The sequence below is a fragment of the Piliocolobus tephrosceles genome, chromosome 1 (assembly GCF_002776525.5).
Source record: "Piliocolobus tephrosceles isolate RC106 chromosome 1, ASM277652v3, whole genome shotgun sequence".
Lineage (NCBI taxonomy): Eukaryota > Metazoa > Chordata > Mammalia > Primates > Cercopithecidae > Piliocolobus > Piliocolobus tephrosceles.
Window position 1 is genome coordinate 3,998,811 of NC_045434.1, and position 26,693 is coordinate 4,025,503.

The 26,693-nt window shown below is 42.3% G+C and overlaps 1 protein-coding gene across 4 annotated transcripts in view; it reads right to left on the reverse strand.

The window, feature by feature from the left end:
• The window catches only part of CATSPERE (catsper channel auxiliary subunit epsilon), a 162,296-nt gene that overhangs the window by 22,686 nt on the left and 112,917 nt on the right, over positions 1-26,693 (reverse strand). For 3 of the 4 annotated variants that reach the window (XM_026455120.2, XM_026455119.2, XM_026455122.1), the window contains 5 exons: positions 26,150-26,183; positions 25,999-26,078; positions 13,953-14,052; positions 9,071-9,157; positions 1,498-1,655 (listed from right to left, as the gene is read on the reverse strand). In XM_026455120.2, coding sequence (XP_026310905.1) covers positions 1,498-1,655; positions 9,071-9,157; positions 13,953-14,052; positions 25,999-26,078; positions 26,150-26,183 — 459 coding nt within the window. The remainder of the gene's footprint in view (positions 1-1,497; positions 1,656-9,070; positions 9,158-13,952; positions 14,053-25,998; positions 26,079-26,149; positions 26,184-26,693) is intronic. The other variant, XM_026455121.2, reaches the window with a different exon arrangement.

The window sequence follows — 26,693 nt, forward strand, 5'->3', positions numbered from 1 at the left end:
GTTAACTTTTTATCATCAGCTCTTCCTTTCCACTCCGGGCCCAGATTAGCAATCTTAACTGTTGATAGGACATCTTCACTTAGATATCTCACCGTCCCCTCAAATTCAAAGTCAGAACTCTTATCTCAACACCTCACCCAAAGAAAAACCACCCCATTACCTATTGTGCTCAAAGGAAATACCATTATTTTAATCACCTGGTCTAGAAAACATAAAACTATATCCAGTCCTTCTTTACTTGCCACGTTAGATATAATCTCTCGTCATCAGACTCTTTTTTCCCTTCTTTCCATTCTTACTGCCACTAGGCCTTCCTTTGACCTCTTTCCTTATTGACATCACTCTTCTCCATTATCCATGTAGAGTTTATTTTTACTTTTATTTTATTTTATTTTTTTGAGAGGGAGTTTTGCTCTTGTTGCCCAGCCTGGAGTGCAATGGCGCAATCTCAGCTCACTGCAACGTCTGGCTCCCGGGCTCAAGCGATTCTCCTGCCTCAGCCTTCCGAGTAGCTGGGATTACAGGCATGCGCCACCATGCCTGGCTAATTTTGTATTTTAGTGGAGACAGGGTTTCTCCATGTTGGTCAAGCTAGTCTCGAACTCCCAACCTCAGGTGATCCTCCCGCCTTGGCCTCCCAAAGTGCTGGGATTACAGATGTGAGCCACCGCGCCTGGCCTGTTTTTCTTCCGTGCCATTCTTTATGCTATTCTCAGGCTAATTTCTCTTGAACTATGCTTTCATCACACTGCTTTCCTTGTGAAGACACTAATGAAGGTCTCTAGGACATGGGCTGAAATTTACTTAAATATTATGAATTGTTGTAAGTTTGTCTCCCTCCTTTGTTTTCTACCCTCCTCATTCAGGGCACTTTCTGCTTTCCTTTGCAACTCCACAAGCCGTAGACAATATGCTAACCTTTTGCTAACATTTAGCTGCATTCCGTTATTAGTGTGATTTCTTTCACTGGAAGCGTCTGTCCCAGTCTTCTGGCAATGTAAATTCTACTGATGTTCTGTGTTCTCCAGAAAGTTTTCTTTTACTGCTCAAAATAGCATTAATCTTTCCCATCTCTGAATTACTATTGTGCCTGTCAATAATGCAAATAATTATATTTGAAAAATATCTCCTGTATTTTGCTCTGATTTAACTTTTCTTGGCTTTTATGTGCACCCCTCCCCCAACTCCTCCTTCTCCAGGCAGCTTAATTGTAAATACCTTGAAGGATGAGACTGTGCTTATATTTGGATCTTTCACGGCAACTGAACCCAGGAAGTCCTCAGAATGTAATTGTAAATTGATTAATTTAATTAACACTTAACATAAAATCTTCTACCCACATAGAATGTTTCATGTGATTGCTACAAAATAAAAAAGCAAATATGTAAATAACAAGAATAACAATGACTGAATGTATAGGATGCATCAAATTAAAAAAATGAAGATTTCACTTTGAAGAACTAATGCTAACACTATTACAGTAACACATATATTCACCTATAGTTTGGATCCAGGATCTTCACACGAAATACATACATTCCAGAATGGCCCAGGGGCCAAAATATATGGTTACCATTAGAACTGTTGATAATCTCGTATGGTTGATTTAAGTCTCCTGGTTCTCCCATAGCATAAGAAAAACAGTGTATATAGTTCTGAATGAGAAACAAAGAAAAAAATTTTAAGGTCATTTTATGACTCTGATAAGCAAAATTATAGTCTCAATTATCTTGAAAAATTATTTAGAGATGTAATGGCTATTCCCTTCTATTTTACCACTGCAGTGCTCTATATAGCCCTTTAAGAGCTACACTGGGTTAAAATTTGATAAAAAGTGATGCTTAGTGAAAGCAAGTGTATTTATAAACAATTAAATTAGGGTGTTGAGAATATGTAAGCATATTATTTTCCTAAATTGACAAAATACAAAATGCTCCAAAGATGCTTAACTGGGGACAGAAACAATTTTGATCATAAGGTACAGACACAACAGTCAAGATGGTACATCCTTGGGTTTTTATCTTCCCCTAGGATCTTCATTGAGCCCCATTACCATTACCATGTCTTTCTACGGGTCTCAAGATACAAACTATCTCCTGCCTGCCTTTTAAAAAACACAGATGAAACAAGCCTGTATTTTTAAAGGTTACTCTGTTAAAACAAACACAATGAAAGCAAATGATTATTAAAACTTGCAGATACCTGATCCTACTATTACATGGCATTGCTTCTGGGTTCTTTTAGATCCTGTATGTTTTCACACCCTACTTAAAGGACTCTTCCTCTACCATTCTTGCTCTCTGAAAGCTTCTTATTTGAAGGAAACAGGAAGACTTATAAGGCCATTACTTTGGATGTGTCCGAGCTTTTGCCTATCAACATCCTTCAAGGTTGCATGGTTTGGATGCATCCCTCAAAGCTCACGTGTTGGAAACTTGATCCCAAAAGTTGAGATGGGAAGTGAGGTCTAACGGGTCCCACCAGGGGTTTGGATCACAGGGGCGCTACCTTCATCAATGAGTTAATGCCGTTATCGTGGAGTGGGTTGCTTATAAAAGGATGAGTTCAACCCGCCTTGCCTGGCCTCTCACTCGCCCTCACCCTTTCTCTCTTTTTGCCTTCTGCCATCTGATGATGCAGCAGGAAAGCCCTCACCAGATGCCAGCCCCTTGATCTTGGACTTCCCACCCTCCAGAATCATGAACCAATAAATTTCTATTTATCATAGATTGCCCAGCCTCTGGCATTCTGTTATAGCAGTACAACATGTACTAAGACAATGGTATTTTTCTTTTTTCTACATATCTTGAAACATTCCTCCTTCACGAACAACTTCCTAGTCAATAGAGCTCTGTGATGAATCAGCTCTTGCATAGTCTCAAAGAGATTTCCTCATGGCAACTCCGTGGATGAAAATGTTACCATGATTAGATGGCAATAATGATAAGCTCTAGAGGGAAGCTTACTGCATACTGCTGTATCCTCAGTCGGGCACACAGTAGTCAAGATACATTTACTGAATTAATGTGTGTTTTGTTTTGTTTTTAGGGATGGAGTCTCGCTCTATCACCCAGGCTGGAGTTCAGTGGCATGATCACAGCTCACTGAAACGTCGATCTCCCAGGCTCAAGCAATCTTCCTGCCTCAGCCTCCCTAGAAGCTGGGACTATAGGCATGTGCCACCATGCTTGTCTAATTTTTTACCTTTGTTTTTTTTTTTTTAAAGGAGATGGGCGTCTCACGATGTTGCCCAGATTTCTCTCGAACTTCTGGACTTAAGCAATCCTACCACCTTAGCCTCCCAAAGTGCTGGGATTACAGGTATGAGCCACAATACTTGGCCTGAAATTTTTGAAAACTGTTTTATTCAGATGGGAGGTACAATTCTGATTATGCCTACCCTTACTTACCTGGATATCATGAAATGTGAGGATACAGACATATCCTACATACTATTACTTCCATTCCAATAATCAATTACAGTCGTGTACTGCATAGCAATGTTTCGGTCACTGACAGAACACACATACAATAGTGGTCCCATAAGATTACAATGGAGCTGAAAAATTCCTATTGCACAAATACTTACCATTTCCTGACATTATTCAGTATAGTAACGTGCTGTTCATGTTTGCAGCCTGGGAGCAACAGGCTCTATCATAGCCTAGTTATATAGTAGGCTACACCGCCTACGTTTGTGTAAGTACCCTCTATGATGTTTGCATAATGACAGAATTGCCTAACGAAGCATTTCTCAGAACATGTTCCCATTGTTAAGTGATGTATGACTGTATTCTTCATTTATTCTAGGAGATGAAATAGTCATCAAAGTCTGTAGCTAATTTAACAGTATAACTTTAATTAAAGAATTCCAGTAGCACCTCTTCCTGAGAGCAATGTTTGTGGATATTTGTCTTTTTTTTTTCTGTCTGTCCAGAGTCCATGATCATTTTTAATAGAATGCTGATTCCTCTTGGATATCATCAGAGTGAGGGTAATTCCAAGTCCCCACCTTTCATTCCAGAAGCTGACAGGCACAGATTCTTTTGCTCCCAACCCCAGGACATAACTGAGGTGGTGGCAGGGCAGCTCTACCAATCCAAGTTCTCTCCCAGGAATATGAATTAATAATGAGGGCTGCAACAATGAGAGGAATGTTTAGAGGTCGTTCATCAGAGTGCCAGTGCCCCAGCCAGGTTGAAGGACAATTGTTGGGAGTAATAAAATTTTAGGCTAAAATGCATTCCAGAAAAAAATGTAACATGTTACATGACTGAGTTCAGAGTAATATGCATAGGCCATCAAGATGAGGAGGAGTTTTATGTGCATATATTACATGGTAAAAATGGAAATAAAAAATTAATTTTAAAAATAAGAAAAAAGATGAGGAGGAGAAGGTGGCTTACCATTTATATTCTGGTAACCACAAGTATGAGTGGAGCCAAAAACCCAGTCTGACTAAATGGAGCAGAAGGCCCACTTGATACTCGGCTGTGTGTACGCCCCTGGCTGGTTGCCTTGGCTGTGGGTTCCCTCCTCGGGTTAATGAAACTGTGATGTGAAAGAGCAGAGGAAGTAAACAGTAACCAGGGACAGGGAACACATGTGTCCAGCTCTACTTTGACAGACCTCTGGGAAGTCTGGAAGATATTTGTATAAAAAGCAAAGGAGGAGATCACAAGACGGGCAGAGTTTTGTTGTGCATAGAGTTGTATGGACCTGTACTGTCAAGGAATTTTCGGAGAAAACAGACTTGTCATAGATCCTCTGGCTTCAGTTAGAGTCATTATAAAGAATCTAAATGTGTTGCGTGCCCACGTTGCCATACCTGCCCTGTCTGTGGCATCCTTCCAGGAAGGAAACCCCCAGGCAGCAGAGGAGAGACTCAGGAGATTGGCTCACGTGCAGGGTGGTGCCAGCTGCAGAAGCTCCAGGAACACAGCTTGAGCAACCTGTGCTGAGCCGAGGAGGCTTTCACTGTGTGTTAGTTTGTTTTCTGTTGCTTATAACAGAATACCTGAAACGGAGTGATTTATAAGGAAAAGGAATTCATGCCTTTCCAAGGAGGCTGAGAAGTCCAAGGTTGAAGGGTTGCATCTGAGGGCCATCTTCCTAGTGGGGACTCTGCACAGTCCCAAAGTGTCACAGGACATCACATGGCAAGGGGGTGGAGCATGACAGCTCGGGTCTCTCTTCCTGTTCTTATAAAGCTGCCAGTCCCACTCCCGTGAAACCCACGAGTCCATTGTCTTGTTAACCCATGAATCTGTGAATGGATTAATCCACGTGTGGGGGCTCTGCCTTCATCATCCAATCACCTCTTCGAGGCTCCCCCTCGCAACGCTGCCGCGTTGGAGATGGAATTTTACCATGAGTTTTGGAAGGGACAAAAATTCAAAACACACTACCAGAACTGACTAATCATCCAGGGAAGGATTTTTGAAGGATTCTTGTGTACAGGCCACTGCATCCTTCGTTTGATAAAAGGCCAGGTTCAGGAGTGGGAACTTAGGAACAGAAGCCTCAGTGGACACAGACCAGGACTAGTTATTCTAAGGGGAGAGATAAAGGCTGAATATTTCCTTCTCACTGAAAATTCCTCTATTTCCCTTCTGAGCAGGTCATTTTATTTTATGTAGGTGAATTATTCTATAATTACATTTTAATCATAAGTGGCATCCCTAAAACTCTTGATTATATTTAATTTAAAAATATTACTATATGTCTCAATAAACTCCAAAAATCATTTTGACATTGCTTTTTGAAAAATCTGTTTCTTCTAGCATTTCTTGCCTTTGTCTACCTTTCTGCCATTGTGGTCTGTAGCACTTTTATGAAACAATATGTTGGGTTAATGAAAAATAAGTAAAAGACCCATTTTTTAATGTATCCCCACTTGAAAATATAAAATACCTTATATTTTTTGGTGAAGCGTTCTTCCAGGTCAAAAATAAACTGTGAAAGTTGTCCTACCAAGTTAGTTAATACATAGGTCCATGAACTTAATTGGAAAAGGACGTGGTATATTCCAAATATGTTCAGATGCTGTGCATATATCATACAACAAAGCATTGCTAGCAAAGACTTAATAGCCTTGTGTCATTATATATTTTTGTATATAGACATGCAGGAATATTTATATTGTTTCCTATTTCGTTATTTCCTAATGTGAATGATGATACCTGCTGACTCTTGCTTCTTTTTCTGTGTCACTGCCGGAAAGATATCACTGCCTGATATTTCCTGTTACATTATTAAAACTCCCCCTCCCTTGCCATTATTGTTTTTTCTCCCTTCTTTTTTCATGTGAAAGCCCTCTTGATCAAACCACCCAGCCTCTTAGAAAACAAATCTCCTGGCTGGGCACGGTGGCTCATGCCTGTAAATCCCAGCACCACTTTGGGAGGCTGAGGTGGGTGGATCACCTGAGGTCAGGAGTTCGATACCAGCCTGACCAACACAGTGAAACCCTGACTCTACTAAAAATACAAAATTAGCCAGGCGTGTTGGCACGTCTTTGTAATCCTGGCTACTTGGGAGGCTGAGGCAGGAGAATTGCTTGAACCTGGGAGGCGGAGGTTGCAGTGAGCTGAGATTGTGCCATTGCACTCTAGACTGGGCAACAAGAGTGAAACTCTGTCTCAAAAACAAAAAAACAAAAAAAAAGAAAAGGAAAAGAAAAAACAAATCTCCCCTCGCCTCATGCATTATACTCAATTTTTAGCCTTTTTAGCCAAGGACTTTCCTGTCTAGTATCTTCAGCCACTTCAAGAAACTCAAATCTGATTCTGTATTGTGTGGATGTAGACAAGCACTCAGTACCCATATTCTCCCTTTCCTTCTCAACCTCCAACCTTACCAGGAGAACCTGTGAAAATGCCACTTTTGCTTATGAGTCCTTCAGTGTTTTCTCTAAGAATTTACAGTCCCCAGAGCTACTTCCCTGATTTTTTTTTAAATGTAGGTGTCATTCATCCTTCTAGAATCAGAAGGACTATGTAGCAATCAGTGTAGCTCCAATAACTGGAAGGCTTTCTATTTCATTTCAGGTATATGTTTCAGGAAGAAAGCAGCCCTGATTGCCATGTTGAGTTAAGATACAACGTAATAATGATGCCAGTAAGAGCAGCCTTATTCACCAGGACATAACTAGTCTTTGCAGGTACCTGCTTTCTGTTACATTCAGACTTCAGACTGAATTCACCCTTTCAGTGGTGAGCTTTAAGTTTCTCATGCAGTAGAATCGAATATGTAGGGCCTGGTGTGGGCACTCCAGAGTCTTTCTAGACTGTACGCTACTATTTCAATTGTTCTTAAACATAGTCCCCAGATCAGCATATCAGTATCATCAAGGTGCAAATTTTTGGGCCCCACCCAAGACCTGCTGAATTAGAAACTCTGGGAGCGGGACCCAGCCATCTATTTTAACAAAGTCTCTTGGTGATTCTGATGTATGCTCAAGTTTGAGAACCATTGTACCATATCATACCGATTGAGGCAGGCTTCATGGTTGTCAATTACCCGGTGAGCTCACTGCTGCTTTGGAGTATGTTATTTCGGCAGAATCTTAGAATATTTAGGTGCCTTTTGTAAGATATGGGGATATCATCCTCACCTATCGTTTATACCTATCCCTAACTCCAGACCCCTGGATGTCCTTCAATGAAAAACCAGGAGGATAAGTTTTCTTTTAACTGATTTAATTACCAGTTTAATTCCTTATGATTTTTATTTTTTAATTTGATCTTCTTTTTTCTTTTTTGAGACAAGGTCTCACTGTGTCACCCCGGCTAGAACGCAGAGGCGTGATCATGGCTCACTGCAACCTCAGCCACCAGGGCTCACGTGATCCTCCCACCTCAGCTTCCTGAGTAGCTGGAGCTACAGGCATGCACCACTGTGCCCAGCTATTTTTTTTTTTTTAATTTTTGTAGATATGGGGTCTTACCATGTTGCCCAGACTGGTCTTGAACTCCTGGGCTCAAATGATCCACCCGCCTCGGCCTCCGAAAGTGTTAGGATTACAAGTGTGAGCCACCATGCCTGGCCCCTTTATGATTTTTAAATAGTAGAAAAGTGCTCTTTATAATAGGTATATGATCTATGATGAATTAATTTGGTCCACAAATATTTAATGAGCACCTACAATGCATTAGATGCAGTGAACAAAACAAAATTTCCCTCATGGAGCTTACATTCTAATAAGGGAGCTAGAAAATAAATACGATTTTGAAAGTAGGCTATGTAATGTGTCATAGTTATAAATGCTAATGATATTAAATAAAATAGGGGAGGGAGGCCGGGCGCGGTGACTCACGCCTGTAATCCCAGCACTTTGGGAGGCTGAGGCAGGTGGATCACTTGAGGTCAGGAGTTGAAACCAGCCTGGCCAACATGGTGAAACCCCGTCTCTACTAAAAACACAAAAATTACCTGGCGGTGGTAGCACATGCCTGTAGTTCCAGCTACTCGGGAGGCTGAGGCAGGAGAATTGCTTGAAACCAGGAGGCAGAGCTTGCAGTGAGCTGAGATTGTGCCACTGCACTCCAGCCTAGTAGCCTAGGCAACAGAGAGCGACTCCGTCTCAAAAAAAAAAAAAAAAAAAAAGGAAAGAAAATAGGGAGGGACAAATATGGGCTTTCATGAAAGTGAGGGTTAAGTTTTTCCATATGGTGGCCAGGGAAGTCCTCATCGATAACTTGACTTTTCAGTAAAGACCTGAGGAAGTAAGGGAGCTTAAAAAGACTCCCTTAAACATCAAGAGTGAGTTAACATCAAGAGTGAGTTAAAAAGACTCACTCTTGATGCTTTCACATGTTTAACAGATATTTAATAATCTGCAAACACATATTTACAGCAGTGAAAATTAAAATAGCGACATAGAACTAACAAAAGATCAAATAGAAATTAAGATGAAGCATTTTAAATATACCATGATACAATATAAAAATAGGATTTGGTTTACCCAAACAAATTTAAATCCAAAATGTTTCCATCAAGTTTTTGTTAATAGCAAAATGCTAGATTAGTTATTCGAAATAAACAATTTGCAAGGCAATGTGTCTCTTACCTCAGGTCCCCAGACTTCTTCTATGGGGAGGTGCTTGTTCAGTTCAATCATTGACTTCCATGTCTGTGCTTCATGTAAACAACCACTCTGTCAAAAGATTGCATATATATGTGGGTAGGTAGAAGTTTTCTTCTTTTTTTGGGGGGGTGGGGGGGACCGAGTCTCGCTCTGTTGCCCAGGCTGGAGCACAGTGGCCGGATCTCAGCTCACTGCAAGCTCCGCCTCCCGGGTTCACGCCATTCTCCTGCCTCAGCCTCTGGAGTAGCTGGGACTACAGGCGCTGCCACCTCGCCCAGCTAGTTTTTTGTATTTTTTAGTAGAGACGGGGTTTCACCGTGTTAGCCAGGATGGTCTCGATCTCCTGACCTCGTGATCCGCCCGTCTCGGCCTCCCAAAGTGCTGGGATGACAGGCTTGAGCCACCGCGCCCGGCCTGGTAGAAGTTTTCATATCAACTTATTCCTAAGTATTTAATGTTTTGTTGCTATTGGAAATTTTGTATTTTTAAAACTTCTATTATTTAAATATTGGCTGGTAAACAGAGGAATAATTGACAATTGGTTTTTTGTATATTGATCTTGTGTTGAGAGAATTTTGTTTTGAGACAGTCTCACTCTGTTGCATAGGCTGCAGTGCAGGGAAGATCATAGCTCACTGCAGCCTCGAGCTCCTGGGCTCAAGTGGTCCTCCTGCCTCAGCCTCTTGAGTACCTAGGACTACAGGCGTGTGCCAGCATGCCTGGCTAACTTTTAGTTTTTTAATTTTTGTAGAGATGGAGCTTCACTACGTTGCCACATTTGGCCTCGAGCTCCTGGCCTCAAGCCATCTTCCTGCCTCAGTCTCCCAAAGTGTTGGGATTATAGGCATGTGCTTGGCTGGGAGAATTTCTAAACTCATTTATTAATTCTAATTGTTTCACATGAACAGTTGTGTCATCTGTGAATATGACAGTTTTATGTTTTTCTTTCCCATCCTTATACCTTTTATTTGTTTTTATTATTTTTTTCTTATTACAAAGATCTTCAGGAATAATGTTGCATAGAAGTGGTGACAACACCAGAGGTCAGGAGTTTGAGACCAGCCTGGCCAACACAATGAAACCCTATCTCTACTAAAAATATAATAATTAGCTGGGTGTGGTGGCGTGCGCCTGTAACCCCGGCTACTCAGGAGGCTGAGGCAGGAGAATCGCTTGAACCTGGGAGGCAGAGGTTGCAGTGAGCCAAGATTACGCCACTGCACTCCAGCCTGGGTGACAGAGTTAGACTCTGTCTCTTAAAAAAAAAAAAAAAAAAAAAAAAGTGTTGACAACGGCCACCCTTGTTTTGTTCCTGATTTCCCAGTGAAAGTTTTCAAATTTTTACCATTAAATATAATGTTTGCTAAAATTTTTTGTATCTATATTTCAATAGGTGAAGGATGTTTCTATCTATTCATAATTTTCTAAGATTTATTTATTTATTTATTTGTTTAGAGACGGAATCTTGCTCTGTTGCCCAGGCTGGAGTGCAGTGGTACGATCTCAGCTGATAGCAACCTCCACTTTCTGGGTTCAAGTGATTCTCCTGCTTCAGCCTCCTGAGTAGCTAGGACTACAGGTGTGTGCTACTACACTTGTCTAATTTTTGTATTTTTAGTAGAGACAGGGTTTCACCATGTTGGCCAGGCTGGTCTTGGAGTTGACCTCAAGTGATTGCCTGCCTCAGCCTCCCGAAGTGCTGTAATTTTTTTCTGAAAGTGATCAGCTCCAAGATAGGAATTCAGCAACTCAGATACAGGCATGGATAAAGCAGAAAGATGGGTGTTTCAAGTTGCCGTAACAGCAAGCAGAAATAATACTGGGAAAAATGAGATATAGATAGAGACACAGAGAAATCGATATTGGCAAGATGGTGCTGGAGAATTGAACTATGGAGCTCACGCTGGATAGGAAGGGAAGGGAGGAAACATGAGAGAGAGAGAGAAGGAGAAAGCAGAGGGTTCAATACAGCAGACGGCCAGGTTGTGTGAGACAAAGTAGGAGACTGGAGTAGTGTGAATAACAATGAGAGAGCTAAGGGACTGGGGGTTGAGGTCAGAGGGTAAACTGTTTGAACTGAAATGCAATTTTTTTTTTTTTTTTTTTTGAGACAGGATCTTGCCCTGTCACCCAGGATGGAATGCAGTGGCATGATCACAGCTGACTGCAGCCTTGACCTCCTGGGCTCAAGCGATTCTGCCATCTCAGCCTCCTAAGTAGCAGGGTCTATATGTGTGTGCACCGCCACACCAGGCTAATTCAAAATTTGTGTGTGTGGAGAAGGGGTCCCACTATGTTGCCCAGGCTGGTCTCAAACTCCTAGGCTCAAGCGATTGTCCCTCTTCAACCTCCCAAAGTGCTGGAATTATAGGTGTGAGCCACCATGCCCCCATCCTTAAATGTAGTTTTAATGGGGGCTGCTATATTAGTTATTTGTCAAGATAGTCTCTACATGCTGCAATAATAAACCCCAACTCTCAGGAGATTTACAGAATACAAATTTAATTCTTTTTTTAAAAAATTATTATTATTATTATTTTAGACGGAGTCTCACTCTGTCACCCAGACTGGAGTGCAGTGGCGCGATCTCAGCTTACTGCAACCTCCGTCTCCCGGGTTCAAGCGATTCTCCTGTCTCAGCCTCCAGAGTAGCTGGGATTACAGGTGTGTGCCAGCATGCCCAGCTAATTTTTGTATTTTTAGTAGAGATGGGGTTTCACCATGTTGGTCAGGCTGGTCTCGAACTCCTGACCTTGTGATCAGCCTGCCTTGGCCTCCCAAAGTGCTGGGATTATAGGCGTGAGCCACCGTGCCCGGCTAACAAGTTTAACTCTTGATCACATACAGCCCAATGCAGATGTGCTTGGTTAGATGGTTCTGACGGTGCCTCTCCTCAAAGCTGTGAATTAGGAACCAAGGCTTTTCAAAATGTCTAGTGGCCCCTTGCATTCCAGCTCTCATCTACATCAGCCTTGCTTGTTGCTATAATACACTGATGTGAGGTATGATGGAAGGCGTGAAGGTTCACGTGATTCCTTCTTAGGCACTTCATCTGGAAGTGACACCTATGACTTCTGCTCATATTCCAGTCGTGAGAACCAGTCATATGGCCCCACCTAGATGCAAATGCATCTGGGAAATGTAGTCCCTGTTTAGAAACTTTCTCAGCCATACCCCCGTATAGGATGGAGGGCAGAATTCAGAAGTCAATGGTGATTGTTTTCAGGGCAGGAGGAAAAGTGATCCAGTTCTGAGTGTATGGTACCAGTAGGTAGGGATGGCATAGATGTTGACTGAATGGCAGGAGACTCAAACAAATGGAGTTTTACTTACAGCGAAGAGAGAATGACCTGGAAGTGACACGATATCTCTTAGTGGCCTTTTGGCTAAGGTCAAGTGCAGGAATGATACTACGGATGAGGGAGAACATCAACCCCAAATCTCACCCTTAAGTATATGGGGTGAGAGAAAGAGTACTCCTGGTTCAATAGAACTGTAGGAAAAGGGTTATCCTCTGAGGCACTTTTATTGAAGAAGGATCTACAGCACTTAACCTTGAGGCATAATGGAAAAGTTTGAGAAGGAAGAGAGTGACGGGAATCTGGACCAAGGGAGAAGACGGATACAATAGTATAGGGATGAGACTGTGCAGAGGAAGCAGACAGGAGAACTTACGTATTAGGTGCTGAACAAGTATAGATGGAATGTGTGGTGGGATGGATGTATTTGGTTACACAATTGAAAAACAATTGCCAGGCACAGTGGCTCACGCCTGCAACCCCAGTACTTTGGGAGGCCGAGGCGGGTGGATCAATTGAGGTCAGGAGCTCGAAACCAGCCTGGGTAACATGGTGAAACCCTATCTCCACTAAAAACACAAAAATCAGCCGGGTGTGGTGGCGTGTGCCTGTAGTCCCAGCTACTCAGGAGGCTGAGGCAGGAGAATCGCTTGAGCCCAGGAGGCAGAAGTTGCAGTGCGCTGAGATTGCACCACTGCACTCCAGCCTGGGCAACAGAGCGAGACTCTTAAAAAAACAAAAGCAAAAACAAAAAACAGAAGAAAGAATTGTTGCAATACTCTGGAGAGCGGCAGGTGGAACTCAGTTCTCTTGGCTGCCATGTAGGTGGGTTATACTTCAGGGTAATTAAGGTGTCTGGTAGATAAGAACATTACTTTGGAAAGAGCCATCCCTGTTTTGTTTTGTTTTTTTCCCCGAGTGAAATCTATGGGGAATATTAGAAATCAGTGCTGGTAACTTCTAGGGAGGCTCCATCACGACAGGAGGTCCTCAGGGCAGAAAGGCCCACACAGGGAGGGGAAATGTGTTGACTGGGAGTGGTGAGAACATCTGCTGTGGCCTACAAAGTGAAAGGGTAGAATAAGGGAGATTCACCAAGGAAGCCAAGAGCAACCCGTCATGGAGGGTGGAAGGAAATCAGCAGAGTGTAGGGACATTGAAGTCAAAGTCAGCGGGGTCAAATGATGCCGAGAAGTCGAGTGAGACGAAGCCCAGAGCGTCCATTTGACTTAGTGCAAAAGTGATAAATGTCCTAAAGCCAAAGGCAGACCCATAAATACTCAAACACCGAGTACCGTTTGGAGAGAAAAGAAGACTCAGAGTTGCGTCATCCTACTATAAACATTATTTTATTTTTCCTGACCCCTTTATGTCTGTCTTATGTGATGACAACTTTTTTTCATAAATGAATTTGAGTAGCCATATAATTTAATCTAGAGGTGATTTTTTTCCCTACCCACTGCTGCCTTATTCTATTTGCCTTAGATTGCTTATTTATAAGTTTAAAACAGAAAGACATTGTCTAGTTGCATGCTGAATTCTGGTTAAATCCAAAGACGCCATACCTGTGCCATAGTATTATTAAAGCTGTAGTCATCCCTGCCATGTATTTCCCACACTATGAAATTTGCTCCAACGTCTTTAATGTAGCCATTATCATCAAATCTGAAAGAAACAACACACAGAAAGATACTAGTTTAATATAAAAGAGAGGGGTTAAGAGTTCCAACTTCTGAGTCAGAAGTGCTGAGGTTTAAATCCTGTCTTTATCACTTCATAAAGTGATAAAGTAACTCTGGGGGAGTTAAACTCTTGAAGTCTTGATTTTTTTTTCTGTAAAATAATAACAGTACCTATTGTTTAGGTGTCTTTTGACAGCTGGATGAAATAAACAGATGTTCTTTCATTCACTTCTCAAAAGAAAACCTGATAGTAACAAAGGAGAAATGTTTTCCTTTTTGACCATTTGGAACTCTAAGTTCTCTTCACTGGACAGGGTCCATCTGTTGATCAGGTGAGGGTAGCTTAGGCACTGCTGTCATGGGTGTTAGCAGGGAGAAGGATGGCAGGATGTGATGGATGGAGAAAGGGCAGAGCAGGATGCCCTGGTGTCCTTTAGCTCATCTATTCATTGGCTGCCTATTATCTACTAGACGTACTAGAGAATGAAACCACAGAATTATTGTGATGAGAACGGAGATGCTGCAGATCTCCCCGTAGGAGGAACCAGCTGGATGGTGTGGCTGAGTCTGGAAGGATCAGTGATGTCGGTAAGTTGAGGTGGGACTGAGAAGCAGACGTAGCCTGTACGCTCCCTGGATCTATAGTCACGCCTAGCCCATGCTCAGAGAATGGACAACTTCTATCAATAGCAGACACCAGCAAAGGGACTCCAAGATGGACTGGCTACCCCTGCTTTGATGCTGGGGCTGGAGACACAGGCCCCATTGGGCTTATTTACCTCAAACTCAGTGAGTGTTCAAAAGAGCTGTAGTGCTTCATATTAATATTTTCCTCCCTGCTACCATGTGAACACAGAGGCTTGAGCTCACAGGTAAAAGTTCAGTTCCTGATAGTCGTGCCTGTGCACACCAGACCTTGTGACCTTAAGAATGGCTGCATGTTTTGCTTCTCCATCAGTTACTCCCGTATTTCTGAATGAAATTGTGCCCCCTGCCCGTTGAGTAGAATTTCACTTAGGACCTTAGTGTCAGGCACTTGTTTCGAGGCTGCTGGCTCCGGGACTGTCGCCCCACCTTCTCCATCTGATAGAACTTCTTGCTGCACTCACTTCTCTGTGTCTATCATCCAAAATAACAGGTCCTTGACAGCGTCTCCTGACTCACTGCCCCATCTCTGCTTCACCTCGCAGTTGTATCTGGCTTTCTAGGTCTGCTAAACTTGCTACCACCCAACCCTTGTTATTCAAAGCATTTATAGTCCCATTCTCACAAACTGGGGACAAAAATTTTAAATGTCAAAAAGTGGTACCTGAGAATAGGTGCCTTTCCATCCTATTTAGTTTTGAGAAGCCATAAAGAGATGAACTCAGAAGGTTAGTTCTCAAACAGCATGACTAGCTAGGGATTGGAGTATTGGTGTTTGGCTTCTTTTCTGATAGGGAAGAAGGCCACAGAAAATTCGAAAACTCTACTGAGAGCTCTGGAACCCTTTCACAACAGATGAATACACACATGTGTAGGCATACGCGCATTTCTGTATAGTTTCAGAGATCTGGGTCAGGCTTTAGCAAAGCTCTAATTCTAGGAGCTTTGGAAAGAACAGAATGTTTGATTGCATTTTCCAAAAGTCATCAGACTATTGAATTATTACTATTTATAGGTAATTTAGAGATGGGGTCTTGCTCTGTTGCAGAGGCTGGAGTGAGTGGCACAATCATAGCTCACTATAACCTCCAACTCTTGGGCTCAAGGGATCCTCCTAACTTTAGGACTACAGGTATGTGCCACCACACCCAGTACATTTTAAAATTTTTTGTAGAGATGGGGAGTCTCACGATGTTGTCCAGACTCATCTTCAACACCTGGCCTCAAACCAGCCTCCCGCCTCTGCTTCCCAAAACACTGGGATTACAGGTGTGAGCCACCACGCCTGGCCAGATTCTTATATTATTAAGAACTAGTGCAAGCCATATGTTTTATTTGAAAAAAAAAAAAAATCTTAATTGAACTGAGCTGGCATCTTTCGCAAGAGCAATACGCTACAGTGCCATCTAGTGGCAATAAGTGTAAATTACATGACCCATAATTTCTGGATTTGTAAAGATCTTTCATAATGATGTTTAATTCATATCATTGAAAATATCTGACAAAATACTTGTCTATGCAAGCATGGCTTATTTTCATTAATGTTCTTTAATGTAGGGTATGATACTAATTAAGCCTCAGAAATGCAGAAATGTTACTAGTTGGCAAGTCTTCCTTGCGATTTGTAACCTCCCCACGATGGCAGTTCCATTTTGGGAACTGGGAAAGAGGCCTCTCTGTGGACCTGCAAACCTATTAGATGAATCCTTGTGGCTATCCCATTGTATTAACCATGGCTTTAATCTTCTGTATTCTGATGCCATAACTTCTGGGGCCTTGCTGTCGCTGGGGGGTCTGCGGAAGGTTAGCCAATTCTCAGAGATAGCAAACAACTCTTCCAGGAGCCCCTGCCTATGAAAGGGGGTTCCTTATTAGTAGCCCTGGGCTACTATCCTCCTACCCTCATCACCCCAGAGGCAGACACCCTACAACCAGGGGACGGTCCCTAGTCCCCAGGGCGCCATTGAAATTATTCAAAGTAGCCAATTTCAAACGTGCTTACCCTGCCTCTCCTATTCCTTCCCACAGAAACTGCAAGAAGGCTCTGCCCACATTTCCCCCTCACTCCCTCTGCCTCCTGACTGACCCTGGCGTTTCCACGTGTGGCCCCGTGGGGCGTGCCTTGCCCCCAGTTTCCAGGGATCTGTATGTATAATACACTTCCTTCCTGATGGTCATCTCCGCGTCTGTATATCTTACCATACCTGACTAAAGCGAATCCTCAGGACCCGTAAAACACCCACAATATCTGTTCCTGAACTCCCTGCAGGGTAACAAAGAAATCCTGCCCCATTGTTTCCTCCAGGGTTGCTTCTGTGGCACTAAATTCTAGTTTGGGATTGGAGAGTAATAGACTCATCATCAAATGCTAGTAAGCGTGAGGCGAGCCCTGGGACTCTGAATCCAGCTGTGATAACTTCGGTTCCCAGCTGGACCGCACTCCCAGGACTGGCTTCCTTCTTATGAGTGTTGGACAGTGAATCTATCGTCCTTTTATTGGTCAAACTCTGCCGAGCCTTGTACCTGAGCCATTCCCTATAATGATAAGGCATTTATTATAATCCAGAGGCCTAGACTGTGGGCTAATTTCCCAGTGGCCACCCCTGCCGCTGATGCCGCTGATTCTCAAAGCTTAAATGATTCAAGTCTGCCAGAGTTTCAAAGTGAGCAGCTAAATTCACCTCTGATGAATACCTGATCGGATGCTCAGTTATCACCTATGTATACTATAATTCAGTGGAACTGGGCGTGGGCCTTACTGATCTGCCCCTCCGTCATTGGCCTCTAGTATTCAGTTCATTATCTTAGGAGAATTGGAAGCAAAAGGTTTGATCAAGTGATTCGTAGTAGCAGAGACACAAATAAGTTATTTCTAGAAACAAATGCTGCCACAAGAATCCCAAATGGTGCCGTTCCAGTAGACTACTCTCCCGCCCCACCCTCTCCCATCCCCCACTTGTCCTCTCATCTGCCCCTTGACCTTGTAGAGATTTCCAGCTCCCCAATTCCTCTCCCTCCCACCCTTCCTTCCTTCCTCCCTTCCTCTCCCTCCCTGCCTTCTCCCTTCTTCTCTCCTTCCTCCCTCCCTCCCTTCCCTCCTTCCTTCCACAGAATTTCACTCTGTTGCCCAGGCTAGAGTGCAGTGGTACAATCTTGGCGCACTGCAACCTCTGGGTTTAAGCGATTCTCCTGCTTCAGGCTCCCGAGTAGCTGGGATTACAGGCACCCACCACCAGCCCGGCTAATTTCTGTGTTTTCAGTGGAGACGGGGTTTCACCATGATGGCCAGGGTGGTTTCGAACTCCTGACCTCAAGTGATCCGCCTGCCTTGGCCTCCGGAAGTGCTGGGATTACAGGCGGAGCCACCGCGCCCGGCCCTCCCTGCTTTCTCACACAGCATTTCTCTCCTACATTCTCTTCCTTCCCTACTCAGCCCATTCTCATGGCTAATCATCTGACCCCCAGTTATATTTGTGCTAATTTTGCTGGTGAGAAATCTGTCAGTCTAGGCGACATTCTATTGTAGGTAATCTGTCTTGTTTGTGTGCCAGCGTATGTGATTCTCCCTTTTTCTTTGCTGTTTTATGGCTTCATTCTGAGGTATCTGAGACTTCATGCCAATCCTCAACCTTATGATTTGGGCCTTAAATTCTGAAAAGTTTTCATATTTTCTTTCTTTTCGTTGAATGTTGCTTCTCTTTTCAACGCATTTTCTGTAATTTCCCCTTCTGGAAAAAACTATTAAGCACATATTGAAATTTGTCATTCTGCTGAAATTGTTTCTTAGCCTCTTTGTTATCTGTTTACCTATTTGTGTTGCATCCTGGTTAATTTCCACATCTCTCTTTTTTCAGTAATTCTCTCTTCACGTGTATCCAATCTGGTTTGTAATTGTGTCTAAAATTTTGAATTTAATGACTACATTTTCACGTCTAGAATTTCAAATTTTTAAAAATATGCCTTTCTTTTCATAGTCATATTATTTCATTATGATTTCTACTTTATTTTTCCTCTTTATTCATTTTGAACACATTTTCTATATTGTTCAGATTGTTCTGTTATTTTTAAGCATTTGTTTTGTGTGCTCATTTTTCAACTTATTTTATCTGCTGACTCGCCCTCATGAGGGTCCATTTCCTTAAATGTTTGTAAATTTAGATGATCAATTTTTTGATGGTGGTGACTTTTCCAGTAAGAATATTATGTCTCTGGACTTGCTTTTCCAATTACCTTTGTTTCAAGGGGTTTGCTTAGGGTTTTCAAGTCTACTTGATAATTTTTAGCTTCATTTTTCTTGTGGCACTTTCTATGACTAAACTCTATTCCTATTAGGTATAAGTTCAGATCCACATCCATAGGAGGCCTGAGGCGAACATTTTGGTGGACATCTCCTATTCTTATAGGAAGTATGTTTTTGCCTACAAATTCATGTAGGTTACAACCTTCCTTGTGGCTGACCTGGGCATTAAGCAGAGTTTTCTAGTCAGTCTCTCTCTCTTTCGCGCTCTCTCTCTTTTCTTGGACTAGGTAGCTCTTAATATATCCTGAATTTATGAAATAGCCTCTTGGCCTCACAGGGGCTTGAAAACCCAGCTTCCAATTTCTAGTTCCATTATCCTGGGCCAATACCCCTGGATCGCACAGACAGGCTAAACTCTTCATTTCTGCAGAGTGCACCTTCTTTCTTTCAAGTTTAGTTATGTACAAAATATTTTTGTTATGTTTTATCCAGGATGACGTGTCTATCACGGGTAGGGAGTGATTCAACTTAGCTCAGTCTGCTATATTACTATAATCAGAATGACTCATTTTTAACCTTCCTTTCTTTATCCTCAAACTGTAAACATGCTCATCTATCTTCCTCTTTAAAAAAAATCCAGGTTATATTTTGTCTTTTTCTCGATAGGTAAATTCCTGTCTCTTTTTTCTATTTTCCAGCCAAAAGCTGAAAAAGTGTAGACTACATTTTGCCTCTACTTGTAAACTCCTAGTTTATTTTGCAAATCCCCTGTAGTCTGGCTTCTGTTCTCACCATTCCGTAGAAACTACTGTCCCTTGAGGAACAGTAAGGAAGCCACTCGCTGCATCTGAGTGAGTGAGGTGAAGTTTAATTGGAGAAAGGTAACAGAGGCAGAAAATCAAATAGAACCTTGGCAGTCATTGTAAGGGCTTGGCTTTGACTCCATGAGCTTTGGAGCAATGTCCTTTGACTTTGTTTTCAAGGTTTTACTCTTGCTGCTATATGGAGGCAAGAGTGGAAACAGAGAGAGCAACAAAAAGGCTATTGTAATAATCCAGGTCAGTGATGATGGCTTGGGTCAGTGTAACAGTAGGCATTGACAAATAGATAGACCCAACAGGCTTTACTAATGGATTTGATGTAGGGTATATGAGAGAGGGAGGAGTCAGGGAGTTTCCAGTTTTGGCCAGATCAACAAGTAGGATGGAGTTGCTGTCACTTAAAATGGGGAAGGCTACTGGTGGAGCAGGTTTTGAGGGGAAGATTAGGAGTTCAGTTTTGGACAGGTTATGTTTGATATATCTATTGACATCTAAGTGGAAAAGTGATATGTGTATTTAACATCTCAGTGGATGTGTGAGTCTGGGGTTTAGGAACTGTATCTGATTACATTTTATAAACCACCCTGCAGTTAGATTTGAGCCACGACAATAGGTTCTGGATAACGGGATGTGGGTGGGAACCACATCTAGTTCTGAGCCTTTAAAACATCCCATACAATCCTCCAGTCTTTTTCCTAGACATGGCGGCAAGCTAGGAGAGACCGTGTCCAGATGATGTAGTTCTACATATCAGATGATGACATGGAGAGTTAGGCACTGGGATTTTAGGGTTTATTTGTTACGGCAGCATAGCCTAAGCATACTTGACAGGTACAAGGGGAGATGGTCAGGCTGTAGGTGCAGTGTTGGGATATATCAATATATTGAGACATCCAGGCCCATGTGACTGGATGAGGACATTCAAAGAGAAAGTTGAGATGGGGAAAAGAAAAGAAATCCCTGTGCCTTGGGGCATTCCAACACTAAGAGGTCAGGGAGAGAGAGAGCCAGGTGTCAAGCTTCTGAGCAGGAACGTTTGTAGTGCGAGCGGCAAAAGACAGAATTAAATATGGGTGATGTTGAAAAAAGCAAAAATATTTTTGTTTAGAAGTGTGTCCAGTGTCACACCGTGCAAAAGGGAGGCAAGCACAAGACTGGGCCCAATCTCCATGGTCTCTGTGGGTGGAAGACAGGCGAGTGGCTGGATTCTCATACACAGACACTAAGAAGAACAAAGGCATCATGTACGGAGAGGAGACATGGAAGGAGCAATTGGAGAATCCCAAGAAGTACATCCCTGAAACAAAAATGATCTCTACTGGTGTTAAAAAGAAGGCAGAAAGAATTGGTCACTGCCTTACTTACTTACAAACCAGAATTGTCTCATTATTTTATGTGTACTGTAGTGTAACTGATCTCATACACCAGAATTCAGGTCATGTATAACTGGCAGAATATTTTTGTTGGACAGCCCTGATAAGTAAGACTGGCTTCTGGTTAAATGAATATGATCAGTTTTTTTGAATTTTGACAGTAATTCACACTCAGTACATGCTCTCCCTGTTTCCCCTTCTAAAGATATGATTGGACTTGATGAGTAATGCTCAACTTTTCACAAAGGTGAGAATGCCATCCCCAAACCTATTGGAGACTGGTTTTTAATTTAGATGTGTATAACTAGTTATTTGAATATATTTTAATACTGGAAAAATCCTTGCCCTGTCTCAGAACCAAGCAAGACTCACCGGTTTTTTTGTTTGTTTGTTTGTTTTTTTTAATTTGTGTTCATTTGCCTGTGAAAGGCAAGGGCTGAAGATAAGGTCGCAATGTTTATGTTTTTGGTCTTAACTCTGCCAGTCTAATTAGAATTTCCTGTATCTAAAATGCTGCCTTTTACTTATTGAAGGGCATTTTAATGGTTTATGTGTCATATCAAATAAAAACACTTCTCACACTTACAGATGACACTTGTCATCTTTTAAAAGTCAGTGTGACAAGAAATAGTAGCAAGTTAAACTTTACTTTCAGACTCTTTACTAAGTCAGACTTTTAACTTAGGATTGTCATTAAACAGCCATTCAAAAACGTAAAACTGTAGAATTCCTGTGTATGTGTGATTGGCAATGGCGCTTTGCCAACTTATTAGAAGGATTAAAGTAGAGGAGTTATATACAAAATATAGGTGATCATAAGACTTAAGAAAATTAAAAACAAAATCTCAGATCATGAAAAAAAAAAAAAGAAATCAGGGAGGAACTAAGTAATTAAGGGGGTGCTACCAGCAAGGAAGCAGGAAAACAGGAGAATGAGCTATCCTGGAAGCCAGATGAAGAAAATATTTCAAGTAGGAGTAAATGATTAACCATGTCAATTCTTGTCAATGAGATCGGGACCTGAGCATTGACCATCGGTTTAGCTGAATGGAGGTCACAGATCATGTTGGCTGGCGGTGCCAATAGAGTGGTGAGCACAAAGGCCAGACTGAGGGCGATTTGGGAGAGAATGGGAGAAGAGTTGATGACAGTGACCATAGAAGCTGAAGGGCTAGGAGGGTCAAGACAGGGTTTTTTGGTGTTTTTTTGTGATCGTGTTTGTTGATTTTGTTTTGCTTTGTTATTTGGTGGGAGAAAGACCTGTGTATTTCTAGGATGAGTCAGTAGAGAGGGAAAAGTTGATGATGGAGGAGCAGAAGGAGAATTTCAGGAGCAATGTTCTTGATTAGGAAAACTGGTGGGGATCTAGCTTACAAATGGAGGGACAGGCCTGAGACAGATACACAGACAGTTCATCCATAGTGACAGGAAGGCAGACACAGTTCCTGGTACAGTTGCTTGAGGATGGACAGATATGGTGGTGGAAGTTTGTGGAGGATCCCTTCTAACTGGTGTCACCTGTGAATCATTCATGTTCCTCATTCTCTTTCCCTTACCACTCACATCTATCAATTATCAAGCCCTGCCTATTATAATCACTCATTTTATTTCTTTCTTTTTTTAAAAATTTTACTTTAGGTTCTGGGGTACATGTGCAGAACGTGCAGGTTTGTTACATAGGTATACATGTGCCGTGGTGGTTTGCTGCACCCATCAACCCATCACCTAGGTTTTAAGCCCTGCGTGCATTAGGTATTTGTCCTGATGCTGTCCCTACCCTTGCCCCCACCCCCTGACAGCCCCAGTGTGTCTAATCACTAATTTTCTTATATATAGGATCCTTCTTCTTTGTCCTTGTTGCTATTTCAGTCATCTGTTTTTCTCCTCCTAGTGATGCAGGTGAACCCCAAACTTGGGGCTCAGCTTGGGAGGTTTTTGGCTTCACTCAGGAAAGAATTCAAGATTGAGCTGATGGTGAGAGAAAGTAAGTTTATTAGAGTGAAGTGTACACCAGAATGGCTGCTCTGTAGACGAAGCAGGGCTATCCCATAGGCAGAGTAGCACTCATGGATAGCTGGCTAGCTATATTTATACCTATTCCTACATATATGCTAAATAAGGGGAGGGCTATTCAAGAATTTTCTAGAAGGGGGGCAGGGACTTTCTGGAACCATATAAGAAAACTTCTGAGTTATTGCCATGGCATTTGTGCTGTCATGGTGCTGGTGGGAATGTCTTATGCAAATGCATTATAACTCTAAGTGCTAGCTGGTTTTGGCCAGTTTCTTGGCTACATCCTGTTTTGATTGGCAGGGTAGTGAAAACAAGTCCTGCTGATCTCCTACCTCACCAGGACTACCAATACAGTTGACTAGCTGGTCTCCCTACTTAAGATTTGTTTCTCTGAAATTCATCTTCTACACCTCTCCCAGAAAGAACTAGCTAAAGCACATATTTGATCATGCCATTCCACCGTAAGACTTGATAGAAGGCCTTCCATGGTCTGGAATCCACCTACCCTTGGATTAGCAAAAATCCCGGCCTCTTCTCCTGAGACTTCATGACTAATTTTTGCCTCAACAACATCACACCATTTGAACTATATATTTTCTTCCTCTAACTATCTGTTTTACTTGAAAGACTGACCCAGCAGAATTCAACATTACTCTCCTCACTTCTCTCCTTCCCTCTTCTGCCTCTAGGAAAATATTCATTATCCTTAAGACTCAGTGACTCAGCTCAAATGCAAGTCTTCTGGAACATTTCCCAGGGCCCCGCTCTCTTTACAGCTGGGTTGGAATCTTTTGCGTTTCAATCCTAACCACCCACACTGTTCCATTCTATCATTACACTCAGCGTATCTGTGCATATGTTTCTCTGCTCTATCAGACTCTTCTGCTTTTCAGGGTGGAAATCCTGTCACTTATCTTTCCATTTCCAGGGCCTAGCACAGTTCTTGGTGCAAAGTAGGTGTTTAGCAATGATGAACGGAAGTGTGCACTTCTCTGAGAGAGAAGATTAAGATTTTTTAACCTTGTGGGGGTTAAGCATTACATAAACAAACAAACACAAAAACACAAACACACTACGCCTCTGGTAGGGAAAGCAGTGCTTTGGGTGCCCAGGAAAGGCAGTGGCATGATTAGGTGTCTAGAAGAAGATCAAAACTAAGAAAGCAAGGAGATCAGCCGGAGGGCGTGGAGAGCATGGAGAGCTCTGACAGATGGACTGCTGGAGTATGATTTAAGAAGCAGAGGGCACATGGTAGCATCTTAGAAGTGCCACGGGCAAGGGGTAGGGGCCAGACCATGCTGGCAGAGGCCTGCAGGATCCCAGTGGAAAAGTTCTGGTAGCAAAACTAAGTTGGAGCGTCTTATTCATTACTTCTGTACCTACCCACCCTGAGAGATCTCAGAAGCTGTCTGCAGCCTAAGAGGTCCCCAAAAGCTGAAAGCCTTGACTAAGAAAATTTTGTTGGTGTTGTAGACATGGGAATTTTACTGCCAGCAATCTATCCTAACAGCATATCTGGACTAGTGACCAAACATGTACATGAACGGATATTCACTATTATTTATTTACAATAGCAAAAAATTTAGAAATGTGAGTCGTTTACCTCATATTTTTCTATATTTTAAATTTTGTAACAAGCTGTATAACTTCCATAATAATAAACCAAAAATATAAGAATAAAGTCAGAGAGGAAAGCAAACAAATATGAAATCAGTTGGAAAAGTCTTCCTAATAGCATTTCATTCATATTTTTATTATGAAATATTATTTGTTTTTGTTTTTTGAGCCAAGGTCTCACTCTGTTGCCCAGGCTGGAGTGCAGTGGTGCCGTCTTGGCTGATTGCATCCTCTGCCTGCTGGACTCAAGTGATCTTCCCCTCTCAGCTTCCTGAGTAGCTGGGACCACAGTCACACACTACCACGCCTGGATAATTATTTTAATTTTTGTGACGACAGGGTCTTGCTATGCTGCCTATGCTGATCTCGATCCCTTGGGCTCAGGCCATCCTCCTGCTTCAGCCTCCTAAAGCACTGGGATTACAGGTGTGAGCCACCATGCCTGGCTGAAATATTGTTTATAAGAATTGAGTTACGGATGGTCGGTGCAGTGGCTCATACCTGCAATCCCAGCACTTTGGGAGGCCGAGGCGGGTGGATCACGAGGTCAGGAGATCGAGACCATCCTGGCTAACATGGTGAAACCCCGTCTCTACTAAAAAATACAAAAAATTAGCTGGGTGTGGTGGCGGCGCCTGTAGTCCCAGCTACTCGGGAGGCTGAGGCGGAAGAATGGCGGGAACCCGGGAGGCGGAGCTTGCAGTGAGCTGAGATCACACCACTGCACTCCAGCCTGGGCGACAGCGCCAGACTCCGTCTCAAAAAAAAAAAAGAAAGAAATCGAGTTAGGGATAATATTTTTGAAATGACCTCAATGTACTTGTTGGCAATCTAGTTTCTTTCCTTATAAGCTTTCACTTATCATTGGCTTGTGGAAAGAGAAGTTATAGCGCCTGGGGAAGGTAGTTCTACCAAACAGGCAGGGGTGCTGGTAGGAGCCTGGGGAGAGATTCAGAGCGGGTAAAGCGAGGGCTTCCCTGGGTCGGCAGGCTCTCAGCTCTCTTACCCATTGAAATTTCAGCTGCCAAACGGTAACGTCCCTCAACATGCAGGGACCATCACAGCCCAGCTTTGTATAACTCGTACTGAAAACTAAGTCTCGCATATATTGAGGAGAGTCAAAAATACGTGTTGTTAGATGCATGATCGATTAGTCTTGTTTTCATACTTAGTTTGAAACTGTCAATATAAGTTAAAAATGTTGATGAGAACATACTTACAATTGAACCACAGGTTGAAACTTTTCTGTGAAGTCAAGCCTCAGAGGGCAGCCATATTTTTTCCTAATATATCTTACTTTCTAGAAAAGGAAAAATACTTTGAGTGATTTTATATATTTGGTCCATTGACAAAATTTTATAGTTGTCTTACCAAGTTTTTAGATGGCTGATGCCTCAGATATGACCTGTAAAAAAGACATTCCTCATTATTTATTTCTCATTCCTCTTTTCAGACTTAAAAACTAAACCCGTGAGTTTGTTTAGGTAAGGAGGTATTACAAAGGTCAAACAGATAAATATAATTATGAAACACTGAGCACTCACTATGTTTCAGGCACTTTCTACACATATTTACAAACATATTAACACGCTCTTACAACAGCTAAGGTGTGAATTACTGTCCTCTCTTTGTAGATCTGGTACTATTCTCAGAAACTGTATGAAACTCATTCCAGGCTACAGACCTTGCTTTACTACTGAGCAGGATGTGTGACGATAAAGCCCATGTTCGTTGGGCTGTTCCAATGCAGTTCTCTCCAGAATATTAACAGATGAAAGAATAGGATACTTCAGAATCAGTAACAATAGATGCGTATTTTACAACTTCAGATATTTCCTAATTTAGATTTCTCACTAGAGTGGAATGCTTCATGTTCATGAACTCAAGGACTTATTCCTTCAAAATCACCTCCCCC